The following is a 25,624-nucleotide window of genomic DNA, read 5'->3' as shown; positions in this document are numbered from 1 at the left end:
AAAAAAAAAAAAAAAAAAAGCTGGGCGCGGTGGCTCACACCTGTAATACCAGCACTTTGGGAGGCCGAGGCGGGTGGATCACGAGGTCAAGAGATCAAGACCATCCTGGTCAACATGGTGAAACCCCGTCTCTACTAAAAATACAAAAATTAGCTGGGCATGGTGGTGCGTGCCTGTAATCCCAGCTACTCAGGAGGCTGAGGCAGGAGAATTGCCTGAACCCAGGAGGCAGAGGCTGCGGTGAGCCGAGATTGCGCCATTGTACTCCAGCCTGGGTAACAAGAGCCAAACTTCGTCTCAAAAAAAAAAAAAAAAAAAAAAAAAAGAACAATAAGTAAGTTCAGCAAAGTTGCAGGATACAAGACCAAATACACAAATCAGAACTGGGTGTGGTGGCTCATGCCTGTAATCTCAACTACTTGAGAGGCTGAGGTGGGAGGATTGCTCAAGGACGGGAGCTCAAGATTGGCCAGCGCTGTTTCTAAAAAACAGCAAGACTGTTTCTTAAAAAATTCAAAATTAGCTAGGCATGGTGGTATGCCCATAGTTTTAGCTACTCAGGAGGCTGAGGAGGGAGGATCATTTGAAACCAGGAGCTTGAGGCTGTAGTGAGTTATGATCACACCACTGCATTCCAGCTTGGGTGACAGAGCAAGACTTAATCTCTTAAAAAAAAAATCAATTGTATTTCTTTCTTTTTGAGATGGCGGTCTCACTCTATCACCCAGGTGGACTGCAATACTGCAATCACGGCTCACTGCAGCCTCGATCTCCTGGGCTCAATTAATCCTCCCACCTCAGCCTCTCAAGCAGCTGGGACCACAGATGTGTACCACCACACCTGGACGAGGTCTTACTATGTTGCTCTGGCTGGTTTCAAACTCCTGGACTCAAATGATCCTCCCAAAGTGCTGGGATTACCAGCATGAGCTACCGTGCCTGGCCACCAATCATACTTTTATATACTAGCAATAAATAAACCAAAAGTTAAGCTAAGAAAACATATATTCATTTGTAATACCATCAAAAAGAATAAAATACTTAGAATTTTATTTAGAATAAAATGCTTAAAAACAAAAGAAGTTTAAGACTTGTACACTAGACCAGGTATGATGGCTCACACCTGCAATCCCAGCACTTTGGGAGGCCAAGGTTGGAGAATCACCTGAGGTCAGGAGTTTGAGACCAACCTAGCCAACATGGTGAAACCCCATCTCTACTAAAAATACAAAAATTAGCCACGCATAGTGGCGGGTGCCCGTAATCCCAGCTACTCAGGAACCTGAGGCAGGAGAATCACTTGAATCCAGGAGGTGGAGACTGCTGTGAGCTGAGATTGTGCCACTGTACTCCAGCCTAAGTGACAAAGCAAGACACTGTCTCAAAAAAATATATATGTTCACAGCTCTGTAACTGAAGCAAGTAAAGGACTTTTCATTAAAGGGAGTAAATTTTGTTAATTCCTCATACTGCTTTTTGAAAGCAGAATAGCTGCTTCACTTTATAATCAACCTCCATGAAAATCTTGTTCTAGGTACCTTTTAACTTACCTAGAATATACAAGGCAGCAAACAAAGACAAACAGTCCAACAACATTATCTGAATCCAGTAAAGACCCACTCTTTGATGGTGGAATAGGGGTAGGGATCACAGCAGTTGAATTTCCAGGAGCCAGGGTTGGTGCAGTTATGCGTGTAATAAAGCTCATTAGGCTGGGGTTGCAGGAACGATCTGAAAATGAGAAAATTTTTATTATCCTTGGTTACAACTCATCTTGTTTCAAGAAAGGATTTGAGGAGTTCCTTACGTATCATTCAGTCGTGATGTGAAACATGGGAATTCTTTACTTAAAAAAATCTGAAACCTAACAGTCAGTAACATATTTGGTCACAATCAATGACTTAGAATTAGGAAAAAAGAAAAGAAACAACAGAATCTGTCAAATTTCATAAACATCATTCTTGATTTTATCGGTTTTGTAGTGTAACTGACAAATCTTTTCAATTCTATAGTGCCAAGGGTTTAAGCACAGAAGTTTATTTCTATTTTGTTTTTCACATAGTTACTTAAGAACAAAAAAGTTATCATTGGGAGAGGGGCGGTCTGCATTGTTTTCCTTTAAAAGAAGCCCACAGAATATTCTACTGAGAAACAAGCCTATCATAACTACAAAAGGAGACTTCCTGCATCCGTTTCTTCTAGAGACTGTGACATCAAACTAAAATTCAGTCAAAACAAAGGGCCAAAACAAGGGTGCCCTTGACCAGAGCTCTTAACTAGACTCAGCATAGGTTAGGTAAAGCTTAGACCATCTAAAGGACTGTCACCCTTTAGGCTATCAGTTATATATAACTATGAAAAGATGTGGGAACTAAAATGTAAAAGGTATATACCTACCAATCTCCAGTGAACACTGTACATTAAAAGTTTTGTTTGTTTCACATTTGCTCTAACTCTAGTTTTTGTACCACCTATGTAAGGGCTAATTTCCAACTTTCTTGTTATCAACTGAATGTGTTACTGATATTTCCTTACCAGGTTCATTGGACATGGCTGACCAGGTGAGGTACATAGTGTAGAGGGTGATGATGGAGGACTGCAAGAGGCCAGAGCGAGGCTGGTGTTCCTATGGAATTAAAAGGAAAACAGTGCCACAGGGATTGCCAAAGGGTGACTTTCCAAATGCAGCACACTTCTCTGGGATTCACTCAACTATCAGTAACAGAACTTTTGGATTCTGCTTGGGAGTTGAAAGATGACAAGCAACCTTTCAGTTCAGTCAGCCTGCTTAGGAACCAAGAAAGGCGACGCAAGTACTACTGGTTCTCAAGGCATTTCGCAATCCTAGAAATTCCTGTTTATCACACAAGGCCTTTGATTTTCTAATCCCTTGGTGTAGTAAAAAGATCTAAGATCAGCTTTGCAACTAATTAGTAGCTCGGTGAGACCTATCACTTCTTTGAGATTTCTGTTTTCTCACTTTTAAAAAGAAAGGTGATTTCTATACAATTTTCATATTTCATATCTAAACTCCATGAATTTTTTTAAAATTATGGTTTGCTTCCTTTTTTGAGTCAGAGTTTTGTTCTTATTGCCCAGGCTGGAGTGCAATGGTGCTATCTCAGCTCACTGCAACCTCTGCCTTCAGGGTTCAAGCGATTCTCCCGACTCAGCCTTCCAAGTAGCTGGGATTACAGGCATGTGCCACCATGCCTGAATAATTCTGTATTTTTAGTAGAGATGGGATTTCACCATGTTGGTCAGGCTGATCTCGAACTCCTGACCTCAAGTGATTCACCCCGCCTTGGCCTCCCAAAGTGCTGGCATTATAAGTTTGAGCCATCGCACTTAGCCTAAACTATATTATTTAAAACTCAAGAGCATGAGTTTTGTTAAATGTTAAAAATCAATGATTTTTCACAGTTTAATTCCCCTAAAATATCCTAGCTAATGACTCATAAGAATCATTGCCATAGCTTAAACACTTTATAAGAACTATAAATTCTCAAGTTACCTAGGTTTTTTTGAATGATAGCTAATCCATTTAACTGATACAGGTATGAAATGGTAAACTGTATACTTAAGTTATAATTATGAGAATATAATATAGAAAATGTTCGAGTGGATAAACTTAGACATAAATTCGTAAGAAAGGTTACCTAGATTTTAAGCTGAGAACTAATTAAAAACCTTTCACAGAGGAAGAAGCAGTAAACAATCATACCTGAATTTTTGGGTGGATTGATATAATAGAAACCACAACGCAAAGGATCAGGTTAATACTGATGAAGAACTTGTTTTCTGTGCAGCCATCTGGTTTGGTGTAGTACGTATAGAGGAGCCCGACACAGATGATTGACAGGACATAAAAGGCGCTTGTGAAAGACAGTAAAGCTGGAGAAAGGGAAACCAATATGAATGCCCACAACTATAATAAACTTATAGTGAAGACCAATTTTCTTCCACTCCATATAAAAATGAGGAGACATTATTTCACTTTTCCGGGGAAATTCACAGTAAAATTACAGAGACCTCAAAGTTAAAGTATCAATGTTTTATTCAATTGGCTTAATATTAAATTCCAAAATCCACCAAGCAACTGAATTCACTTCCTGAATTACCTAATATGATTTCATGGGTTGAATTATCAGATGTTTGATCATTCCAGCTAGATGGAACTGCTAACTATATGTTAATTACTGTTTATTGCAAGCTTTTCTTAGGAACCTAGATGATTCCTATACCCTCAAAATGAGGGCAACATGGTGAAACCCTATCTCTACAAAAAATGCAAAAATTAGCCAGGCCACGGTAGCATGTGCCTGTAGTCTCAGCTACTTAGGAAGCTGAGGCAGAGGGACTGCTTGAGCCCAGAACACAGAGGTTGGCAGTGAGCCAAGATAGTGCCACTGCACTCCAGCCTGGACAACATAACAAAACCCTGTCTCAAACAATAAACAAAACAATTAGTTGTGTAGCTCTGAAAATTAGAAAACATGAAACGGCACATATAACACACTCAGACCAACTGCAGGAATGATAAGCTCAGTTAACTTGTATTCAAGTCAAAGCCCAGATATAAGAAAACTAGTTTCTACATACCTCAATGAATTTTGCATGTCTAAAATTAAATGATGTACATTAAGTTACTAGCACACTTCTTAATGTTTTCCCATCTGAATATACAAAATTTTTCTACACTTAGTTACTATAAAGTATGACCGATTTGCAACTCATTAAGTTCTTCTAGAGTTGTATGATCCAAATGAATTAAAGAAAATAAGGGCCAGGAGTGGTGGCTCACGCCTGTAATCCCAACATTTTGGGATGGCAAGGCAGGTGGATCAATTGAATCCAGGAGTTTCAGCAACATGGAAAAACCTTGTCTCTACAAAGAAACACAAAAGTGAAGGGGAGGGTGGTGGGGTGGTAAAAATAAAAGAAAAATTAAAAAACCACAAAAGTTAGCTGGGCATGATAATGTGGGTATGATGGTGTGCACCTGTATTCCCAGCTACTTGGGAGGCTAAGGTGGAAGGATTGCTTGAGCCAGGAAGGCAGAGGGGAGCCATGATTGTGCCACTGCACTCCAGCCTGGGTGACAGAATGAGACCCAATTTCAGAAAAAAAAAAAAGAAAGAAATAGGTAAAAATAAAATAGTCATTACAAACAATTTAAATGACCAGCAACAGGGCAAAGGTTAAATGAATTACAGTATACTCTACCATGGAATGCTATGGAATTGTATGGAATGGAATACCATGCAGCTTACAGCAAAGTCCATGCCAGGAGCTTGAATGCAAGTTAAATGAGTAAGGCATACCTACACTCACTGATAGGGAGGATATTCATCATGCAGGAAGTGAAAAGAGCAAGTCATGGAACAATATACAGTACAATCTTGTTTACATTTAAATACAAAAGCAAGGCGAATGCATAAATACATAAAGGTCCACAAGAGTAGCTACATCTGGAAAGGAAAATGGGTTGTAGATAGGTGAAGATTTGCATGTTTTATTCTTTATTAAGTTAAAAAGTTCTATCATTTGTTTTTATGGTAAAGATAGTATTTTTTTTTAAATATATGTAAGTATTTTTAAAAGTAAACTACATAAATAAAATGAAAATAAAACTGGGCAACTTGATAATATGTACTGAAAGCATTTTAAAATATTCATACACTTTGACTTTTCTCTTTCTGGGAATTTGTCCAAAGGAAATAATCAGAAATGTGTGCAAGTATGTATTATTAGGTAGGTAGTGCTCTACCATAGCCAAAATATATTCACAAGCTACTGCTAACTCAGCCTAGAAATTATAAGTGCTCCTTTCCCACCAGAAAGCTTTTCATAGCAGGTGTGGGGTCCCTTTCTGAATAAGGCCATAAGACTACTTACTCCTATCTGCCTAAGGTAGGTGGGCAGCTGCCCCGTATGTTGAACCCATCTGAGTTTCCTCTCCATGGAAATAAGATTATCAAAACCAGAACTAAGTCACTAAATACAACTGTTTTTCCTTATCTAAACACATGTAATTACATTATGACTCTCAAATAAATTGGGGAAATCCAACAGTTGATATTATCTGTGCTACCTTACTTCAGTAATGCATATAATTCAGAGCCAAATTCAGGAAATTATAGATATTTTTCCTTTTATTTTTATTAGTATTTTTAGAGACAGGGTCTCCCAGGCTGGAGTATAGTGGTGTGATAGCTTACTGCAGTCTTGAACTTGTGGGCTCCAGTGATTCTCCTGCCTTGGCCTGCCGAGCAGCTAGGACTATAGGTGTATGCCACCATGCCCGGCTAATTTTTTTTTTTTTTTTTAATGTAAAGATGGAGTCTCAATATGGTGCCTAGGCTGGTCTTGAACTCCTGGATTCAAGCCATTCTCCCACCCTGGCCTTCTGTTGCTGAGGATTCTAGTTGCTGGGACTGTAACAATGATTTTTATTGTACACCCTCCTTAAGGTAGCAGTATGGCTAACATAGGTGAGTAGAGATACCTACCAGCATACCACAACCTTGGGTTTCCTTCTTCCATTCGATTTACCCATGATTCATTCCAAGAATGAGCAAAGTCTACCAATAGCACCAGTTGAATAAGGATGAAGAAGGCGGCCCCTCCCATGCCAACAAAAAACCAGGCTACAAGAATCAAGAGAGCAAAGTTATTCTCTACCATAGAGTAACATTTCAGAAGGTCCAACATTCTGAACGGATTTCAATTAAAACAAGACAGGGGTGGTAAAGACATTCTGTCTCCAGCAATATAGCAAGATTCCAAACTCAAAGGCATTCTCTTAAAAGCATTCTACTGGGTTTCAGACCTTTTAAAACATGTTTTACCTTGTGCTAAGGGGAGCCTACAACCTGAGTTCCACATGATACTGTAAGTCTTTTCTTTTTGAGGTGGGAAAATCACAGTAGAAATCTAAAGATGTCACCTGATGCCAAACTAAGGAAGTAGGTTAAGACAGAGATAGCACAAGAGTCGTAAGCCCTTATTTTGATAGGCTCTCCAATTAGCTTTGCATTGCAACAAGTGAGAACACAATTAAGATATTGGCAAAAGATTAACATATAGGTCCAGAAAACCTGAGAGGTGCAATGAATGCCTCCTGACTTTAAATCCACATACTGAGTTGCGGCGGGGTATGGTGGCTCACACCTGTAATCCCAGCACTTTGGGAGGCCAAGGCAGGTGGATCACAAGGTCAGGAGTTCAAGACCATAATTTTGTATTTTTAGGAGAGACGGGGTTTCACCATGTTGGCCAGGATGGTCTCAAACTCCTGACCTCAGGTGATCCACCCAACTTGGCCTCCCAAAATGCTGAGATTACAGGCGTGAGTCAGTGCACCTGGCCTAAAATGTAGCTTTAACTCAATCATCTACAGAGTTTATATAGCTTAAAATTAACCCCCTCCATGGTGAACCCTACCTGAGCTGAAATAGCCCCCAGGGATGTAGAAAGAGCCAACCATTATTCCAATAAGGGCAGCAATTTTGAAGAACCAAAACCTATTAAAATATAAAAATGCATTTATGAAATGTTAAGTTTCACCTTTGTACTGAGAAAAATTCACTTCTGAAATGCAAAAATAATAGCTTTTTCCCCAACATGATTGTCTGGACTATTTTCTTCATTTGACATGAGGCTAATTCATTTAATATTTCATACAATTAAAGGACAATATTAGCACAGAGAATAAATCATTCATATTTATAATCAGAAAAAAACTAGAAATTTAGAGCCTCCCTATTTTTAGCACTTAAAGGTAGGCATTTTTCTAACATTCTGGGAGTTCTAAAATAACAGTGTTAGCTACCCACAGAGCCATTAACTGTAAGGTCTGGATGAAAAGTGATCATGAATCTTTTGTTTGCAACACAGGGCACAGATTATCTTGTCCACAATGACACAACTCACCACTGGCACCTGATTTTCAGTTCATGATCTTTAATGACTGCCTCGTATGACTGTGTGGAAAGAGCCAAGCTTTGGGGCTGAACAGACCTAAGCTTCAATCCTAGCTCCAACCTCCAACTGATTAACAGATCTCAGGCAATTTATTTAGCCTTTCTGAAATTCAGTTACTGCATGTGTAAAAAGGGAATTGTAATATACACTAAGTTTATAAAACTCCATTCACTCTCTAATTGAGAATTAAATTTTGGGCTGGGCATGGTGGCTCATGCCTATAATCCCAGCACTATGGGAGGCTGAAGTGGACGGATCACCTGAGGTCGGGAGTTTGAAACCAGCCTGACCAACATGGAGAAACCCAGTCTCTACTAAAAATACAAAAATTAGCCAGGTGTGGTGGCACATGCCTGTAATCCCAGCAACTCGGGAGGCTGAGGCAGGAGAATCGCTTGAACCCAGGAGGCAGAGGTTGCAGTGAGTCAAGATCTCGCCATTGTACTCCAGCCTGGGCAACTAGAGCGAAACTTGGTCACAGAAAAAAGAAAATAAAAAGACAAGACTCCCTATCCCCTCCATGTTACAGGGATCTAAATGAAAATGACATTAGGCCGGGCGCGGTGGCTCAAGCCTGTAATCCCAGCACTTTGGGAGGCCGAGGAGGGTGGATCACGAGGTCAGGAGATCGAGACCATCCTGGTCAACATGGTGAAACCCCATCTCTACTAAAAATACAAAAAATTAGCTGGGCATGGTGGTGCGTGCCTGTAATCCCAGCTACTCAGGAGTCTGAGGCAGAAGAATTGCCTGAACCCAGGAGGTGGAGGTTGCGGTGAGCCGAGATCGCGCCATTGCACTCCAGCCTGGGTAACATAAGTGAAACTCTGTCTCCAAAAAAAAAAAAAAAAAAAAAAAGAAAAAGAAAATGACATTAAAAAAATTTCACATGTGTAACAGACCAGAAATACATCTGGGCCATTCATTTACATATTCCATTGATTCCATCAGAATGGCAACATTAACTGCTGAAAGGAAGGAAGAGCCACATCATAATATAACAAGTTAATCATAAATCTAACATACCCATTGTGTACTGCTGCTCGGGGATCTTTACTTGTTTTTACTTTTATCATAAGCAGAGAAAAGACAAAGAAAAAGATGGCCATGGCAAAGTTGATCCGATACACAGCTTTATAACCAACCAGCACATCACAGTCTTTATCTGCATTTCTATCAGCCTCATGGATTTTAAATCCCCCTTCACAAAATCCAGGAATCTGGAAAAAAGCAATTTCAATTCTATGAGAATATCTACATTCAGAGAGATTCTACCCCACCACAGGGAAGACTGGATTTAGAAAATTACTTCAACAACTACAAGACTGACTATGGAATTTTTCTCTTTGCCTTCCAATTCATTTACAACCTTGTTACCAAACAGTATAAACAAACTGCATTTTAAAAATAAAAATGCTCTCTCTTCTTTGCTCTTTTACGCTGAAGAGGCTGTCTGCCATTTTCCCATGAGATTTTCCAGCCATGAGTGACTCCTTCCAAAGGTGAAGAACTAGTCCAGTTTAGATGCTTCAATCTTAACATATAAGGAAAGAAAATGTTTTGGATCCACGCTTTTAATGTTTTCTCTTAGTTGTTAGACTAGAGCCTAAAGATGTTCATTGTGTATTTCTGGAAAAGGACTAATGTCCTCATATTTCTGTGTTTTGACCACACCCCCATATAAGTAAAAAGTCTCCAAATTACAATGAACGTGATTAACAGTGAAGAAATTAAAAAACCAGCATTTTGCAAAATATAAAAATAAAATAACCAACACATCAAGTGCATTGTTGCTTCTTACCTTCTTCAGGTAAGGTTCCATCTCTCTTCTCTGCAAGATATAGGATACGGCAGTGCTCAGGATGAGAATGAAAGCATAAATGAGGCGAGTCACCGTGGAATTCTTACTGTTAGGACAGCAACTACACAGCAAACATGAGGCACCGCTGCAGAGGCATGGAACCTGAAATGAGCACACCATGATCACCTGAGACCTCCTTTAGTAGATCGCTTTATGACACAGATGTCACAGAAGAGAAGACGAGGCAAATCAGACTTTACAGTTTTAACTGAGAATCATGGCTGGGAGGAAGTGGTTAAAAGCATGGGCTCTGAAGTAAGTATTATTTCTGCCACTTTGTACCCCAGCAAGTTACGTACTCTTAACCCCATTTCACCAGCTATAAAATGAACTCAATAATAGAATTTTCCTCCCTCAGCCTTTGTTATATTAAATGAACACTCAACACTGTCTAAAACGTGTTAACAGCTCAATAAATGTTGATTACATTCTGAGAGCATCATCGGTTTTAAAATATGAGAAGAATACAAACAAACCTAACTCCACCTGCTATTTACAGCGAATCCAAGTTACCAAAGCTAATATTACAACATAAAACAACATTACATGGAAACCCTCTGATAAATAATAACAGCAAGAGCCATTTAGCTCAATTCAAGAGGAACCAGGTTCCTCATAAAATTAAACATAGAATTACCATATGACCCAGCAAGTACATACCTGACCCCAATAGCTATCTTGTTTCAAACAGCTATTCAACCCAAAGCTTGTACATGAATGTTCACAGCAGCACTATTTACAATCACCAACATGTGAAAACAACCTACTGTCCATTAATTGATAAGTAAACATGGTCTAAGTAAAATATGGTATATCTGGCCAGGTGCAGTGGCTCACACCTGTAATCCCAGCACTTTGGGAGGCTGAGGCAGGCAGATCACCTGAGGTCAGAAGTTCAAGACAAGCCTGGCCAACATGATAAAACCACATCTCTACTAAAAATACAAAAATTAGCCGGGCGTGCTGGCTCATGCCTATAGTCCCAGCTACTCAGGAGGCTGAGGCAGTTGAATCACTTGAACCCAAGAGACAGAGGTTGCAGTGAGCTGAGATCATGCCACTGCAGTCCAGCCTGGGCAACAGAGTGTGACTTGGTCTCAAAAAAAAGAAAAATAAAATGGATATTTATACTGTGCTAACCTAACCTGTGTTAGCCTAACTGACTCCATTTTAGCTGAGAGCCGGACAGGCTCCATCTTAGTCTCCACCTTCCCACTATACCCCTCCCTTGAGTGCATAGCTAGGTCAAGAGTACTCAAGGGCACTCAGGAATGCACTTACTGATAAGGTCAAGCTGTGCCATCCTCACTTAGGAATGCATCTACTGATAATATGAAAAGCCCCCTACATCTGCAACCGCTATCTTTTAACTTTTGCTTGTTCTGCTTCTGTAAAATTTGCTTCAGATAGGCTCCTCCTCCCCTCTTTTAAGCAAGGTATAAAAAGGAATCAAGCAGTGGGAAGGAGGCAGGAAAAAAAAAAGGAATCAAGCCCCTTCTTCAGCAGAGAATTTTGAGCATTAGCCATCTCTCGGTCGCCAGCAATAAAGGACTCCTGATTCAATCTCAGAGTGTGGCGCTTTCTCTACAACTTGCTGGGTTACAGGCTTATTTAGACATAATTGATAGATACATGACAGAACACAGGTGAACCCTGAAAACATCATGCTAAGGAATTCCTGAGTTCAAGCAATCCACCCACCTCAGCCTCCCAAAGTGCTGGGATTACAGGTGTGAGATATACCTGGCCCACTATAAACTTTTAAATGGTTAACTGGCTGGTCCGAAGGTAGTGAGTTATCTCAATTGATTGTTCACAGTCAGTTACAGATCGAACTCCTTGTTCTACTCTTTCCCCGCTTCTCACTACTGCACTTGACTAGTATTTAAAAAAAAAAAAATGGTTAACTTTATGTTATGTAAACTTTACCTCCTTTTTTTTAAGAGTAACCTAGATCTTTAGTCTGCTAAAATTTGTTAATGACCATACTACATGAAAGAAGATACAATTTTCTTTCAATTTTCTTTATTTTTGAGACAAGGTCTCAATCTATCATCCAGGCTGGAGTGCAATAATGTCATCTCGACTCACTGCAACCTCAACTTCCTGGGCTCAAGCAATTCTCCTGCCTCAGCCTCCTGAGTAGCTGGGATTAAAGGGATTACAGGCATGTGCTACTATGCTCAGCTAATTTTTGCGTAGAGACAGGGTTTCACTATGTTGGCCAGGCTGGTCTCGAACTCCTGACCTCTAGTGATCCACCCGCCTTGGCCACCCAAACGAAGTACTGGGATTACAGGCATGAGCCGCTGTGCCTGCGTCACTCTGTTGACCAAGCTGGAGTACAGTTGTGTGCTCATAGCTCACTGCAGCCTTGAACTCCTGGGCTCAAGCGATATTCTGGCCTCAGTCTCCTGAGTACAAGCAAGCGCCACCATGCCTAGCTAAGTAAGAGAGGATATAATTTGAGACATTATGCTTGATTATGAAGCTGCCTGAATTGCACTTGATAATGTGACATTATCAAATCACATTACAAGGACAGGCTAATTCAGAATTAGCAGATGTAAATAATGAATAACTCTGGTCTTACAATATGGTCCCAGGAATAATCTTCATTTTTTATAGATGGTACCTTGTGTGGACTTTATGATAATTTTGTGTGGTTTGCAGCAAGGTGCTAACATTCTAATAAAGCTCAGTTTTCTAATCTGTAAAAATGAGCATAATACTACCTACTAGAACAGGGTTATTGAGTAAAGAATGAGATGATGTCAGGAATACAAAGCAGCTAGCATAATGCCTGACACATATATCAGGCTCAATATATTGTGGCAGCCGTTATTATTTATAATTGCAACAGCAATGGGAAATTGATCAGCCAGTCTCAGTCTACAATTCTTTTTTTTTTTTTTTGGGGACAGAGTTTCGCTTTTGTTATCCAGGCTGGAGTGCAATGGCGCGATCTCGGCACATCGCAACCTCCGCCTTCTGGGTTCAGGCAATTCTCCTGCCTCAGCCTCCTGAGTAGCTGGGATTACAGGCACGCGCCACCATGTCCAGCTAATTTTTTTGTATTTTTAGTAGAGACGGGGTTTCACCGTGTTGACCAGGATGGTCTCGATCTCTTGACCTCGTGATCCACCCGCCTCGGCCTCCCAAAGTGCTGGGATTACAGGCTTGAGCCACCGCGCCCGGCCCTCAATCTCCAATTCTTAACTACAATACAGGCCAAACGCTGCAGAGGCATGTCCTCCGCAAATTGTTATGTTGAAGTCCTAATCCCCAATGCCGTAGAATATAACCTTACCTGGTCACTGCAGAGGTAGTAAGATGAGATTATACTGGAGTAGAGTGAGCAGCTAATCCAATATGACTAGTGTCCTTATAAAAAGGGGAAACTTGGACATAGGCTTACAACACAGGGAGGATGCCATATGCTATGTGAAGGCAGAGATCTATGAGCCAAGGAATGTCAGAGACTGCCAGCAAACCACGAAAAAAAAGGCTAGGGGAGAGGCATGATACAGATTCTTTCTCATCACCCTTAGAAGAAACCGAATGTGCTGACACCTTCATCCTAGACTTCCAGCCTCTAGAATTCAGAGATAAGAAATCACTGGGTTTAAGCCACCGGCTCTGTGATACTTTGTTATGCAGCCCTGGTAAATTAATAAACTTACCCTGTCTCTAAAAAGGAATGTAACTATCTCGAAGGGGAGACTACTTTTACAATGTATATCTTTTGCACCTTTACAGAGCCCGTACTCAGTAAATATCTGTGCGACAAATCTGTCCTACTATATGTTATATCATTTTCCTATTTCAGTGAATAACAACTCTCTTCTTCCTGTTGCCATTTTCCTATTTCAGTGAATAACAACTCTCTTCTTCCTGTTGCTTGGGCCCAAAATCTGGAGTAATCCTGAATGCCTTCCCTTTTCCCAAAATCCTCATCCAATCAGCTCTATCCTCAAAATATATGCAGAATCTGACTATCTTTACAGTATCCTCAGCTATTACCTTTTGTCCAAGCTACAACTATTATATCTCATCTGGATTAAGTGGAATAGCTCCCATCTCACTGCTGTAGGAAACCCATTCGGAAGCTTTGAGTTGGCCGGGCACAGTGGCTCATGCCTGTAATCCCAGCATTTTGGGAGGCCAAGGCAGGTGGATCATCTGAGGTCAAGAGTTCAAGACCAGCCAGGCCAACACAGTGAAATCCCATCTCTACTATAAACATAAAATATTAGCCAGACGTGGTGGTACATTCCTGTAATCCCAGCTACTAGGGAGGCTGAGGCAGGAGAATCGCTTGAACCTGGGGGGCGGAGGTTTCAGTGAGCCAAGGTGGCACCACTGCACTCCAATCTGGGCAACAGAGCAAGACTCAGTCTCAAAAAAAAAAAAAAAAAAAAAAAAGGCTAGATGTGATGGCTTATGCCTGTAATCCCAGCACTTTGGGAGACCAAGGCGGGTGGATCATAAGGTAAGGAGTTTGAGACCAGCCTGGCCAATATAGTGAAACCCCATCTCTACTAAAAATACAAAAATTGGCCAGGCAAAGTGGCAGGCACCTATAATCCCAGCTACTCTGGAGGCTAAAGCAGGAGAATCACTTGAACTTGGGAGGTGGGGGCTGCAGTGAGCCAAGATCATGCCAGAACACTCCAGCCTGGGCAACAGAGCAAGACTCTGTTTAAAAAAAAAAAATTAAAAAGCGGCTCTGAGTTGTCATAAAGATTATTTTAAGCTGAAGGTATCTGATATTCAATAGATGCAGTTAAAAGCCTTCTCGGAACTTCCCTTATCTAACTAAAAGCAGCAACTTCTGGGAAATAAGGTTGCCATAAATTCCCTCTCCAGGGAAGTTTTAAGGACATGGAGAAGCTGGAAAGACTTCTCATACCTGCATAAACAAGTACCACCACAAACTTTCTTATTTCCTATTTATTTTCCTAAAAACAAACTTGTCTTTCCTAAAGAAACCTATTTGTTCTTCTCATACCTTCCTTTCTCCCAGCCTCCTTTTCCCTACTAAATTAGAAAGCCTTGGCCGGGCGCGGTGGCTCACACCTATAATCCCAGAACTTTGGGAAGCTGAGGCAGGTGGGTGGATCACCTGAGGTCGGGAGTTCAAGACCAACCTGACCAACATGGAGAAACCTTGTCTATACTAAAAATACAGAATTAGCCAGGCATGGTGGTACATGCCTATAATCCCAGCTACTCAGGAGGATTACTTGAACCCAGAAGGCAGACATTACGGTGAGTGAAGATCATGCCATTGCACTCCAGCCTGGGCAACTGAAACTTGGTCTCAAAAAGAAAAAAAAAAAAGAGAAATCTTCAAGTTCTAACGACCCCCTTTGAGTTACTATTACTGAGCACTCCTGTGTGTACATGTCTTGCATGCATAAACAAACTCTTATTTCTCTAAATAATCTGTTTCGTCAGTTTAATTCACAAGCCCCCTGAAGCAGAACCCAAAAGGCTGGTGGGAGATTTTTCCCTCCCTATACTGCTTTACCCTTACTTTTCTACCATCTGTTCTCCAAACAGCAACTACAATCCACCTTGTTAAAACACAGGCCTAGATCATATCACTCCTTTCTTCAGACTCTAATGGATTCCGATATAACTTAAGAATAAAAGCCAAAGTCCTTAAAAACCTACAAGACCATATAATAATGGGTATAAACATGATTTTGCTCTCTACCTTCCTGATTTCACTTTCTATTACTCTTTCCCTCACTCATTCTATTCTCTAGTATACAGAACTTCTTAACGTTTCTATTGAATCAAAGGGATTAATAAAATATTAAAGTAGCATATAGATAGAAATGCTTGGATGGCATCAATTCAAATCATCGCTTTCAATCAAAGCCAAAATGCATTTCCAGTTATCATGATAGAAAAAAATGTTTGTTTCAAATTAACAATTCACTCCTTATCTAATGACCTTAACTACATTTTAAAGAATGTGTGTTATAAATAGTGATTTTGAACCACTAGTGGATTGTAAAAATCAACTCACTAGGATTTTTTGAGACAGGGTCTCCCTCTGTCACCAGGCTGGAGTGCGGTGGTGCGATTTCAGCTCACTGTAACCTCCTTCTTCAGGGTTCAAATGATTCTCCTGCCTCAGCCTCCCGAGTAGCTGGAACTAGAGGCATGAGCCACCATGCCCAGCTAATTTTTGTATTTTTAGTAGAGACTGGGTGTCACCATGTTGGCCAGGATGGTCTCGCTCTCTTGACCTTGTGATCCCCCCACTTCAGCCTCCCAAAGTGCTGGGATTGCAGGCATGAGCCACCACACCTTCAACTGACCAGGATTTTCTAATGTGATAGAAGATAAAAGAAAAATCGTATAGTAGATGGTAAAGGATTATTTCATAAAACTTTGTCTCTATATGGGTGCATCAGATCAACTATGCAAAATCTTTCTTTAGGTCAAGTACAGAAAAATTAGAAAAACACTGCTCTCAACAAAGTCCTTAACAATGGAACACTCTTTTGATTTAGGATCAACAATCTTTTTTTTTTTTTTTGAGACGGAGTTTTACTCATGTTACCCAGGCTGGAGTGCAATGGCACGATCTCGGCTCACTGCAACCTCCGCCTCCTGGGTTCAGGCAATTCTCCTGCCTCAGCCTCCTGAGTAGCTGGGATTACAGGCACGCACCACCATGCCCAGCTAATTTTTTGTATTTTTAGTAGAGACGGGGTTTCACCATGTTGACCAGGATGGTCTCGATCTCTTGACCTCGTGATCCACCTGCCTCGGCCTCCCAAAGTGCTGGGATTACAGGCTTGAGCCACCGCGCCCGGCTGGATCAACAATCTTAAAATACATTGTTTCTAAGAAATGGTGGAAGGAAGTCAGGCATGGTGTCACACACCTGTAGTCCCAGCTACTGGGGAGGCTGAGGCTGGAAGATCACATAAATCCAGGAGTTCAAGTCTGCAGTGAGCTATGATTGAGTCGCTGCATTCCAGACTGGGTGACAGAGCAAAACTGTCCCCCTCCAACAAAAAAAAAGCACGTAGAATGAGCTGAAATAGAATCCCTGGTGTAACACAGTGAAATATATGTATATTTGGTGCCCATTTCCTGGCATACAATTCCTAAAATCCTTGGAATAACCAATGTCTTTTTGTATGCTAATAAGATTAGTGGTGACTGGCAGCCCCTGGGGGCTGGTCATTGGAGGAGGTTGGGACTTTTCAGTCTCACCCCTGAATTTCCAAGGAGGAGTAGCTGAAGGTTAGGCCAAACACCAAAAACCAGTAATTTAATCAATGCTGGCTACATAATGAAGCCTGCATAAAAAGGACAAAAGGACAAAATTCAGAAAAATTTTTGGCTGGGAGGGGTGGCTCACACCCCAGAAGTTGGAGACCAGCCTGGCCAACATGGTGAAATCCCATCTCTACTAAAAAGACAAAAATTAGCTAGGCATGGTGGCATACACCTATAATACTAGCTACTCGGGAGGCTGAGGCACAAGAGTCGCTTCAGCCCAGGAGGTGGAGGTTGCAATGAGCCGAGATGGTGCCACTGCACTCCAGCCTGGGTGACAGAGTGAGCCTACCTCAAAAAAATAAAAGAAAAAGAAAAAAGAGTTTTTGGACAGCTGAACACATGGTTTCTGAAGGGTGGAACCTCAGACAACCCAGAGAGTGCATGAAAGCTCCAGACCCCTTTCCCTATACCTTCTCTTACATATCACTTCATCTGTATCTTTAAAAATATATTAATAGTAGCCATAAAAAAGAAGAAAATCATGTCCTTTGCAGCAACAAAGATCAGCTGGAGGCCACTATCCCAAATGGATTAATGCAGAAACAGAAAACCAAATACAGCATATTCTCCTTTATAAGTAGGAGCTAACTACTGGGAAAACACAGCCACAAAGATGGCAACAAAAAACACTGCAGATTCCAAGAGTGGAGAAGGAGGAGGGGCAGGGGTTGAAAAACCACCTATTGGATATTATGTTCACTGCTCGGGCAACGGAATCATTAGAAGCCCAAACCTCAGGATAAAGCAACATACCCATGTAACAAAAGTGCCCATGTACCCTCTGAATCTAGAATTAAAAATACATAAATACACACAATAAAATACTTTTTTTTTTTTTTTGACATGGAGTCTTGCTCTGTCGCCCAGGCTGGAGGGCAGTGGAGAGATCTCAGCTCACTGCAACCTCTGCCTCCCAGGTTCAAGCGATTCTCCTGCCTTAGCCTCCCAAGTAGCTGGGACTACAGGTGCCCGCCACCATGCCCAGCTAATAATAAAATGCTTTTATAATAAACCCCAGCAAACATGTTTCCTTGAGTTTTGTGACCAAATTAATCAAAGCCAAGGAGGGGGGTCATGGGAATTCTGATTTATAGGTGGCTGGCTGGTCAGAGGCACAGGTAAAACCGCCTGAGGCTTGCCATTGGTCTTGTGAGACTGAGCCCGCAACTTGTGGGATTTAATGCTATCTCCAAAAAGAGAGCTTCAGAATTGACTTGCAGGGCACCAAGCTGGCATCCCCTGAAGCACTGATTGTTTGCCTGATGTTTGGGGGGGGAATCCCCCCACACCATACATCTGGTATCAAAAGTGTGCTATGAGTACAGTAGGAGAAACTGAGTGTGTTTTTTCTACACACCTGGTCAACTACATCTGCTGGGCATGAGGAATCAAGGAATCAAACTCCTTGAAGTGGGTAAATGAAGTAACTCAAGCATATTCTCTTACAGGCCCTAAAATTTTATCTTTAAAATGTTTACAGTTTACGAAGTGATGAAACCCGTTTACTCACTTCACTGTCATAACCGTTCTCGAAGAGAGGAATGCTGGGGTGATCATCCTCGGATAAATGACCTATAGCAGAACCCAAATATTCAGGCACTGGTTTCCAATTTCGAATAACAATCTACAAGGCCTTCTTTCTCTTGCACCCAGAACTGCAGACAAGCCTCCGCTAAAATCCGAGTTTCATACTCCTTAGTTTTGGCAAATCCCGTGCTAGGGGATAAAAATATTACTTGAGCCACCCAGAATTAAATGATGCCACCTTAAGAGGTGCCTCGGGAGGAAGCGGAGCCCCAGCGCTGGGAGCTCTCATTCCTCGGTCCTACTCCAGTTCCAGAGGAGCCTACATCCAGGAAGGCTCGCAGGGCGGGGCCATCCGAATTGTAAACAATGGCGGCCTAGCCTCCACGGTTCCCCGACGAACCCGGAAGGCGAGTCGCCTGATCCTGACCTGAGGGTATCGCGGATATGGGTCTGGGGCCCCGGAGACCCTCTGTAGCCCGGCGCCTCCTGACATCCCGAGGGCCTCTGGAGCCACAGCACGCACAGTGCTGGGCTTGAGGCCTTTCCCCCAAAATCGCAGGTCCGGCGAGGACTCGGGACCCCAAACTCACCCAGCTGGCGAGGGAGAAGACACCCAGCACAGCCCCCATGGTGACGCCAGTGATGGAGGTGTCCGGTCCTGAGGCTGCCTTCTGATGCGGTGGTTAGTGGCAGCCGAGACGTCTCCCCAGAAACGCGACAGTTTCTCAGACCGGAAACGCGGCCGTCCACTGACGCACTGATGTATCACGGCGTGGCCCCGCCCACCATCCGCGACGGGAGCGGCCGAGAGGGAGCCTGTCATTGGTTGAAGGGGAAGGCGGGGCTAAACCATTCTGGGGTTTCAGGAATGGTGAAGGTATCATTCCTTACATCATTTGTATTCGTTGATCACCCCTTATATGTAAAGATCTGCAGGCTACAGAATTGTACAGAGAGGCACAGTATCTGCGCTCAGAATTTATCGTCTGGTTAAGAGGAGATTTCACAACATAAATGCACCATGCCCTAATGTAATGAGTACTACGAACGAGTATGGGGGGATACTCTTTCAATAAAGGTGTATTTAGTGCCTATTATTGTAAGGGGAAAGTAATTTATTTGGTTAGTAGTCTTGGAAGCCTCCTCTGAAGGATTTTTTTTAATCTGCGAACTAAAGGATAAGTCCAAGTTAACCAAGAGGCGACAGGAATCGTTTCCTAAAATGTGGGGTGTACCCCATTTGGGAGAAATGGACAAATCTAAGGGTGCATGAACAGGACAATATGCGATTTGAAAAAGCAGAGTGAGAACGTCCCATTTCAAAACATGCTAGTTGTTTGAGGCCAGTATGGTATTTAACATCTTTCTAACGTTTATTTCCCTTTTTAACAGAGTAAAGGCTTCATTTTCTAAATCTCTCCAACAGGCAACCATGCCTGCAGTTTTAAAACATTGTTTTTTTTGGGGTGTGTGTTTGCAATAACCTTTCCATTTCTACCAAGCAATGCTGGTTTCCCGTTTAAACGGTGATGTAAATATTCCTTTCGAAATATATATAAAATTTGAGAGTTCACTTTAAGAAGAAAATGAAAACATTATTTACTTACATATATAATAGTTTAGGTGGAATGCGGCAAACAATGATGATGTCTGGACAATGAGGTGTCACACTTCAATCTTTTCTCCTGTGGTGTGTTAATCTTCCCTGACTGATAAAACTCTCTGAAAGGGGATTCATAATTGAATTTCTTCTGAATTATCAGCCTTTAGTCTGATAAGGGAAATTCATGAAAAGCCCCTCTGGGCTGGGAGAGGTGGCTCACTCCTGTAATCCCAGCATTTTGGGAGGCCTAGGAGGGTGGATCATCAGGTCAGGAATAGACCAGCCTGGCCAACACAGTGAAACCCCTTGAACTCAAGGAGGTGAGGAACAGTTTTGGATTAAACACAGTCAAGAAGTAGAGGCGAGTGTGAGGGGTGGGAAAAAAAAGAAGTAGAGGCAGTTCAGTGATTAGGTATCTTAAAAATTTTTATCCAGGAGGTAGAAGGATTAAAACAAGGCTAGCTTTGTCCTTGGAAAAGAAGCAGAACCCACTCATATTAGTCAGAAGTCCTATTTTTGATACCAGAGTGGCCTTGTCTGTATCTTGTTCCAACTACATGGCGGTCTTGTCTGATCCTTGTTTATATTCTGTGATCACTATTTATATTCAGTTAGGAACATTAGGTCTAGCTGTCGGCTGAACAGTTCTTACCTGCAAGTATTTGTCCTCCCAAATGTAGGATCCCACCCATCTCTTACTGTTTCTGGCCCTAACTGGTTGAGTGTGTCACCTCTACTTGGCCAAAGCGAGGAGAGCAGATCTTTGAGATCATTTACTTCAATTTCCCACCTCACGCAGGAGCCCCTCAGCAACATCTCTTCTAGGGTAGGGCACTTGCAGCCACCCAAGGCAGCTCCTCCCATCTTTACACATCCCTTGTCAAACTTAGGTTATTTTATTCTTATTATTATTACGTATTTATTTATTTATTTTTGGAGACCGAGTTTCATTCTTGTTGCCCAGACTGGTGCAATGGCGCGATCTCAGCTCACTGCAACCTCCACCTCCCAGGTTTAAGCAATTCCCCTGCCTCAGTTTCCCTAGTAGCTGGGATCACAGGCATGTGCCGCCATGCCCGGCTAATTTTGTATTTTTTTTAGTATACGCTCATGCCTGTAATCCCAGCACTTTGGGAGGCTGAGGTGGGCGGATCACCTGAGGTCAGGAGTTCAAGATCAGCCTGGCCACCATGGTAAAACCTCCTCTCTACTAAAAATACAAAAAAAAAAATTAGCTGGGCATGGTGGTGGGCACCTGTAATCCAAGCTACTCAGGAGGCTGAAGCAGGAGAATTGCTAAACACGGGAGGCAGAGGTTGCAGTGAGCCAAGATGGCACCGCTGCACTCCAGCCTGGGTGACAGAATAAGACTCCATCTCAAAAAAAAAAAAAAAAAAAAAAAGAAAAAGATCATTCTGGCTGCTGGTTGGAATAAAGACTGGAGCAGGGATGGGTTAGGGTTGAAGGTAATAGTAGAAGCAATGGTGGGACTAGTTCGGAGACTGTTGCTTCGAACTAGTATATATAGCTGAAACCGCCTTTGCAAAATTATGACCGAGACAGTGAAAAAGATCTAACCTAACTGACTGCATCTTGGTTCTAATCGTTAAGCTGTCTTTGTTCCTTCCTGGGTGTAGGCTGAACTAACTTTGGGAGGAACTTAGTTTATAGTTTAAAACAAAGATAACAGACCTTTCCCAAAACAAACCTTCCTTTTACCTGGGGACTAGACTGCCTTGGTAGGACTAACAAATTAGCCACAAGATTAGAAATTATGGTTTAGGAATCATGCAACTGGAGGCTATAAGATTCTGACCCTCCCTAAACGTCTCCTGAGATCAGTGCTTGAGATATTTTGCAGACTCTGAGCTTGACGGATCTGCTGGCACCACACAGACTGAAAAACTGGCTCATCTGATCTGTGGCCCACACCCAGGAACTGAGTCGGTACAAGAGGACAGCTTCAACTTCCCATGATTTCATCTCCTACCTAACCAGTCAGCACTCCTGGCTTGCAGGCATCCCCCCACCCACCAAGTTGTCCTTAAAAACTCTGATCCCACCAGGCAAGGTGCCTCACGCCTGTAATCCCAACACTTTGGGAGGCCCAGGTGGGCAGATCACAAGGTCAGGAGTTCGAGACCAGCCTGGCCAACATGGTGAAACCCCGTCTCTACTAAAAATACAAAAATTAGTGCATGGTGGCAGGCACCTGTAATCTCAGCTACTCCAGAGGCTGAGACAGGAGAATTGCTTGAACCTGGGAGGCAGAGGTTGGAGTAAATGGGGATCGCACCACTGCACTCCAGCCTGGGTGACAGAGCGAGACTCCGTCTCAAAAAAGAAAAAAACAACTCTGATTCCCAGCCTGGTGTGGTGGCTTATGCCTAGCACTTTGGGATTCTGAGGCAGGTGGATCACTTGAGGCCAGGAGTTCGAGTCCAGCCTGGCCAACATGGTGAAACCTCCGTCTCTACCAAAAAAATACAAAAATTAGCTGGCCGTAGTGGTGCATGCCTGTAGTTCCAGCTACTCTGGAGGCTCAGGCAGGAGAATCATTTGAACCCTGGAGGTGGAGGCTGCAGGGAGCCAAGATTGTCCCATTGCACTCCAGCCTGGGCAACAGAGTGAGACTATGTCTCCAAACAAACAAACAAAAACTCTGATCCCCAAATGCTCAGGGAAACTGACTTGAGTAATAATAAAACTCCCATTTCCTGCACAGCTCCCTCTGTGTGAATTATACTTTCTCTATTGCAATTCCCCTGTCTTGATAAGTCAACTCTGCCTAGGTGGCAGGCAAGACAAATCCACTAGGCAGTTACATAGTTGGAAGACAGCTCTGTACCTAAACTGTAGCTACGTCTATATCTACCTTGGTCCCTCTTAATTTTTACTATGGTAATTATTTTATTTTATGGATGTATCATAATGTTGCCTCAATTCCCTAAGGATAGGGAATTTTTTTTTTTTTTTACAGGACCCTCTGTCACCCAGGTTGGAGTTCAGTGGCACAATCACTGCTGACTGCAACCTCTACCTCCCAGGCTGAAGCCTCCTGAGTAGCTGGGACTACGGGTGGCTAATTTATTTTTTTAGAGGTGAGGTCTCACTATGTTGCCCAGGCTGGTCTTAAACTCCTGGGCTCAATGATCTGCCTGCCTCAGCCTACCAAAGTGCTGGGATTGTAATCGCCCAAGGGGTTCAACTTCCATGCTGCCTAGACAGAACCAATTAATCAAAAAGGGGGAATTGCAATAGAGAAAGTAATTCACACAGAGCCTGCTGTGCTGGAGCCCAGAGTTTTATTATCAAATCAATCTCCCAGAAAACTCAGGGATCGTGTTTTTTGTTTGTTTCTTTGTTTTTTAAGACAGAATTTTGCTCTTGTTGTCCAGGCTAGAGTGCAATTTCACTCTTGTTACCCACAGAATTTCGCCCTTGTTGCCCAGGCTAGAGTGCCTAGGCTGGTCTCGAACTCCCAACCTCAGGCATCCATCTGCCTTGGCTTCCCAAAGTGCTGGGATTACAGGCAAGAGCCACCACATCTGGCCTGAGATCAGAGTTTTTAAGGCTAATTTGGTGGGTAGGGGGGCCAGTGAATCAGGAGTGCCGATTGGTTGGCTCAGGGATAAAATTATAGGGAGTCAAAGATGTTCTCTTCTGCTGTCAGTTCCTGGATGGGAGCCATAAAACTGGTTGGCAGGTACAGTGGGGCCATCTGGTTGTTAGAAATGCAAAAACCTGAAAAGACAACTCAAAAGGCTGATCTGAGGTTCACAATAGTGATTTTACCTTCAAGAGTAATTGGGGGTGGGACACAGTGGCTCATGCCTGTGATCTCAGCACTTTGGGAGGCCTAGGCAGGCAGATTACTTGAGGTCAGGAGTTTAAGACCAGCCTGGCCAACGTGGCAAAACCCCGTCTGTACTAAAAATACTAAAATTGGCCGGGCATGGTGGTGGGTCTCTGTAATCCCAGCTACTTGGGAAGCTGAGGCATGAGAATTGCTTGCACCAGCAAGACAGAGGTTGCAGTGAGCCAAGATCACGCCACTGCACTCCAGCCTGGGCGACAGAGCATGACTCTGTCTTTTTTTTTTTAAAGACGGAGTTTCATCATGTTGGTCAGGCTGGTCTTGAACTCCCGACCTCAGGTGATCCGCCCACCTTGGCCTCCAAAGTGCTTGGATTACAGGCGTGAGCCACCACACTGGCCAAGACTCTGTCTTAAAAAAAAAAAAAAAATCTTGTGACCTCTAGAATAAGAATAATGGCCGGTAATGTTTAGAATTCCAGCCTTTCTCATCTTGACTTCGTGGCCAGTGGCCTGTGGCCTTTCATTTGTTTTACAAGAATAGGTTAGCTTTTTGGAAAAGGCTATTATTTAAACTATACATTGAATTCTTTCCCAAAGTTAGTTTGGCCTACACCCAGGAATGAACAGGACAGTTTAGAGGTTAGAAGCAAGATGGGTCAGTTAGGTCTGATACCTCAGTTACAATTTTTTGCAAAGGTGGTTTCAGGATGACAGGCGTGAGCCAACGTGCCTGGCCCCGATAGATATTTGGACTGGTCACAACCCTTTTGCTTTTGCGAAAATGGAGTCATGAATATATCCTTTGTGCTCAGCTTCCCGCATATCTGGAGTTATTCCAAGAAGTGTAATTGCTAGACACGAGGAAAAATAAATTATTCCTCAAATTGAAATTAAATCTGGTGATCTAATTCTCCATCAAAGAAACTGATTTATTCACTCTTTGCCACACCACCCCTTCAGAAACTATAAAATAGAGGAATCTGCCACCCCTCCCACATCAGTTTTCTTGTCTTTAAATATTCCCAGTCTTGGCAGGGAGTGGTGGCTCACGCCTGTAATCCCAGCATTTTGGGAGGCCCAGGCGGGTAGATCACCTGAGGTCAGGAGCTGGAGACCTGCCTGGCCAATATGGCAAAACCCCGTCTTTACTAAAAATACAAAAATGACGCAGGCGTGGTGGCACATGCCTGTAATCCCAGCTATTCGGGAGGCTGAGGCATGAGAATCGCTTGAACCCAGCTGGAGGGGTAGAGGTTGCAGTGAGCAGAGATTGCGTCACTGCGTCGCAGCCTGGACGACCAGGTGAGATTCTGTCTCAAAACAAAAACACAAAAACAAAAACCGGGCCGGGCGCGGTGGCTCAAGCCTGTAATCCCAGCACTTTGGGAGGCCGAGGCGGGTGGATCACGAGGTCAAGAGATCGAGACCATCCTGGTCAACATGGTGAAACCCCGTCTCTACTAAAAATACAAAAAATTAGCTGGGATTACAGGCACGCGCCACCATGCCCAGCTAAT

The 25,624-nt window shown here is 42.7% G+C and overlaps 1 protein-coding gene across 1 annotated transcript in view; it reads right to left on the bottom strand.

Moving 5' to 3' along the window:
* Positions 1-19,479, bottom strand: part of SERINC3 (serine incorporator 3) — a 23,930-nt gene extending 4,451 nt beyond the window's left edge. Inside the window, exons 1-8 of the mRNA XM_032263750.1 lie at positions 19,276-19,479; positions 9,788-9,949; positions 9,013-9,206; positions 7,447-7,526; positions 6,513-6,650; positions 3,725-3,894; positions 2,536-2,626; positions 1,551-1,731 (exon numbers count right to left, since the gene is read on the bottom strand). Coding sequence (XP_032119641.1) covers positions 1,551-1,731; positions 2,536-2,626; positions 3,725-3,894; positions 6,513-6,650; positions 7,447-7,526; positions 9,013-9,206; positions 9,788-9,949; positions 19,276-19,314 — 1,055 coding nt within the window. The 5' untranslated portion in view covers positions 19,315-19,479. The remainder of the gene's footprint in view (positions 1-1,550; positions 1,732-2,535; positions 2,627-3,724; positions 3,895-6,512; positions 6,651-7,446; positions 7,527-9,012; positions 9,207-9,787; positions 9,950-19,275) is intronic.
* Between the last annotated feature and the right edge of the window lie 6,145 nt (positions 19,480-25,624).

Source organism: Sapajus apella, unplaced genomic scaffold (genome assembly GCF_009761245.1).
Source record: "Sapajus apella isolate SASKATOON/1434 unplaced genomic scaffold, GSC_monkey_1.0 scaffold137, whole genome shotgun sequence".
NCBI classification, from domain to species: domain Eukaryota; kingdom Metazoa; phylum Chordata; class Mammalia; order Primates; family Cebidae; genus Sapajus; species Sapajus apella.
Note: the sequence above shows the minus strand (reverse complement) of the source record. Positions and strands in the feature narration are given on the sequence as shown.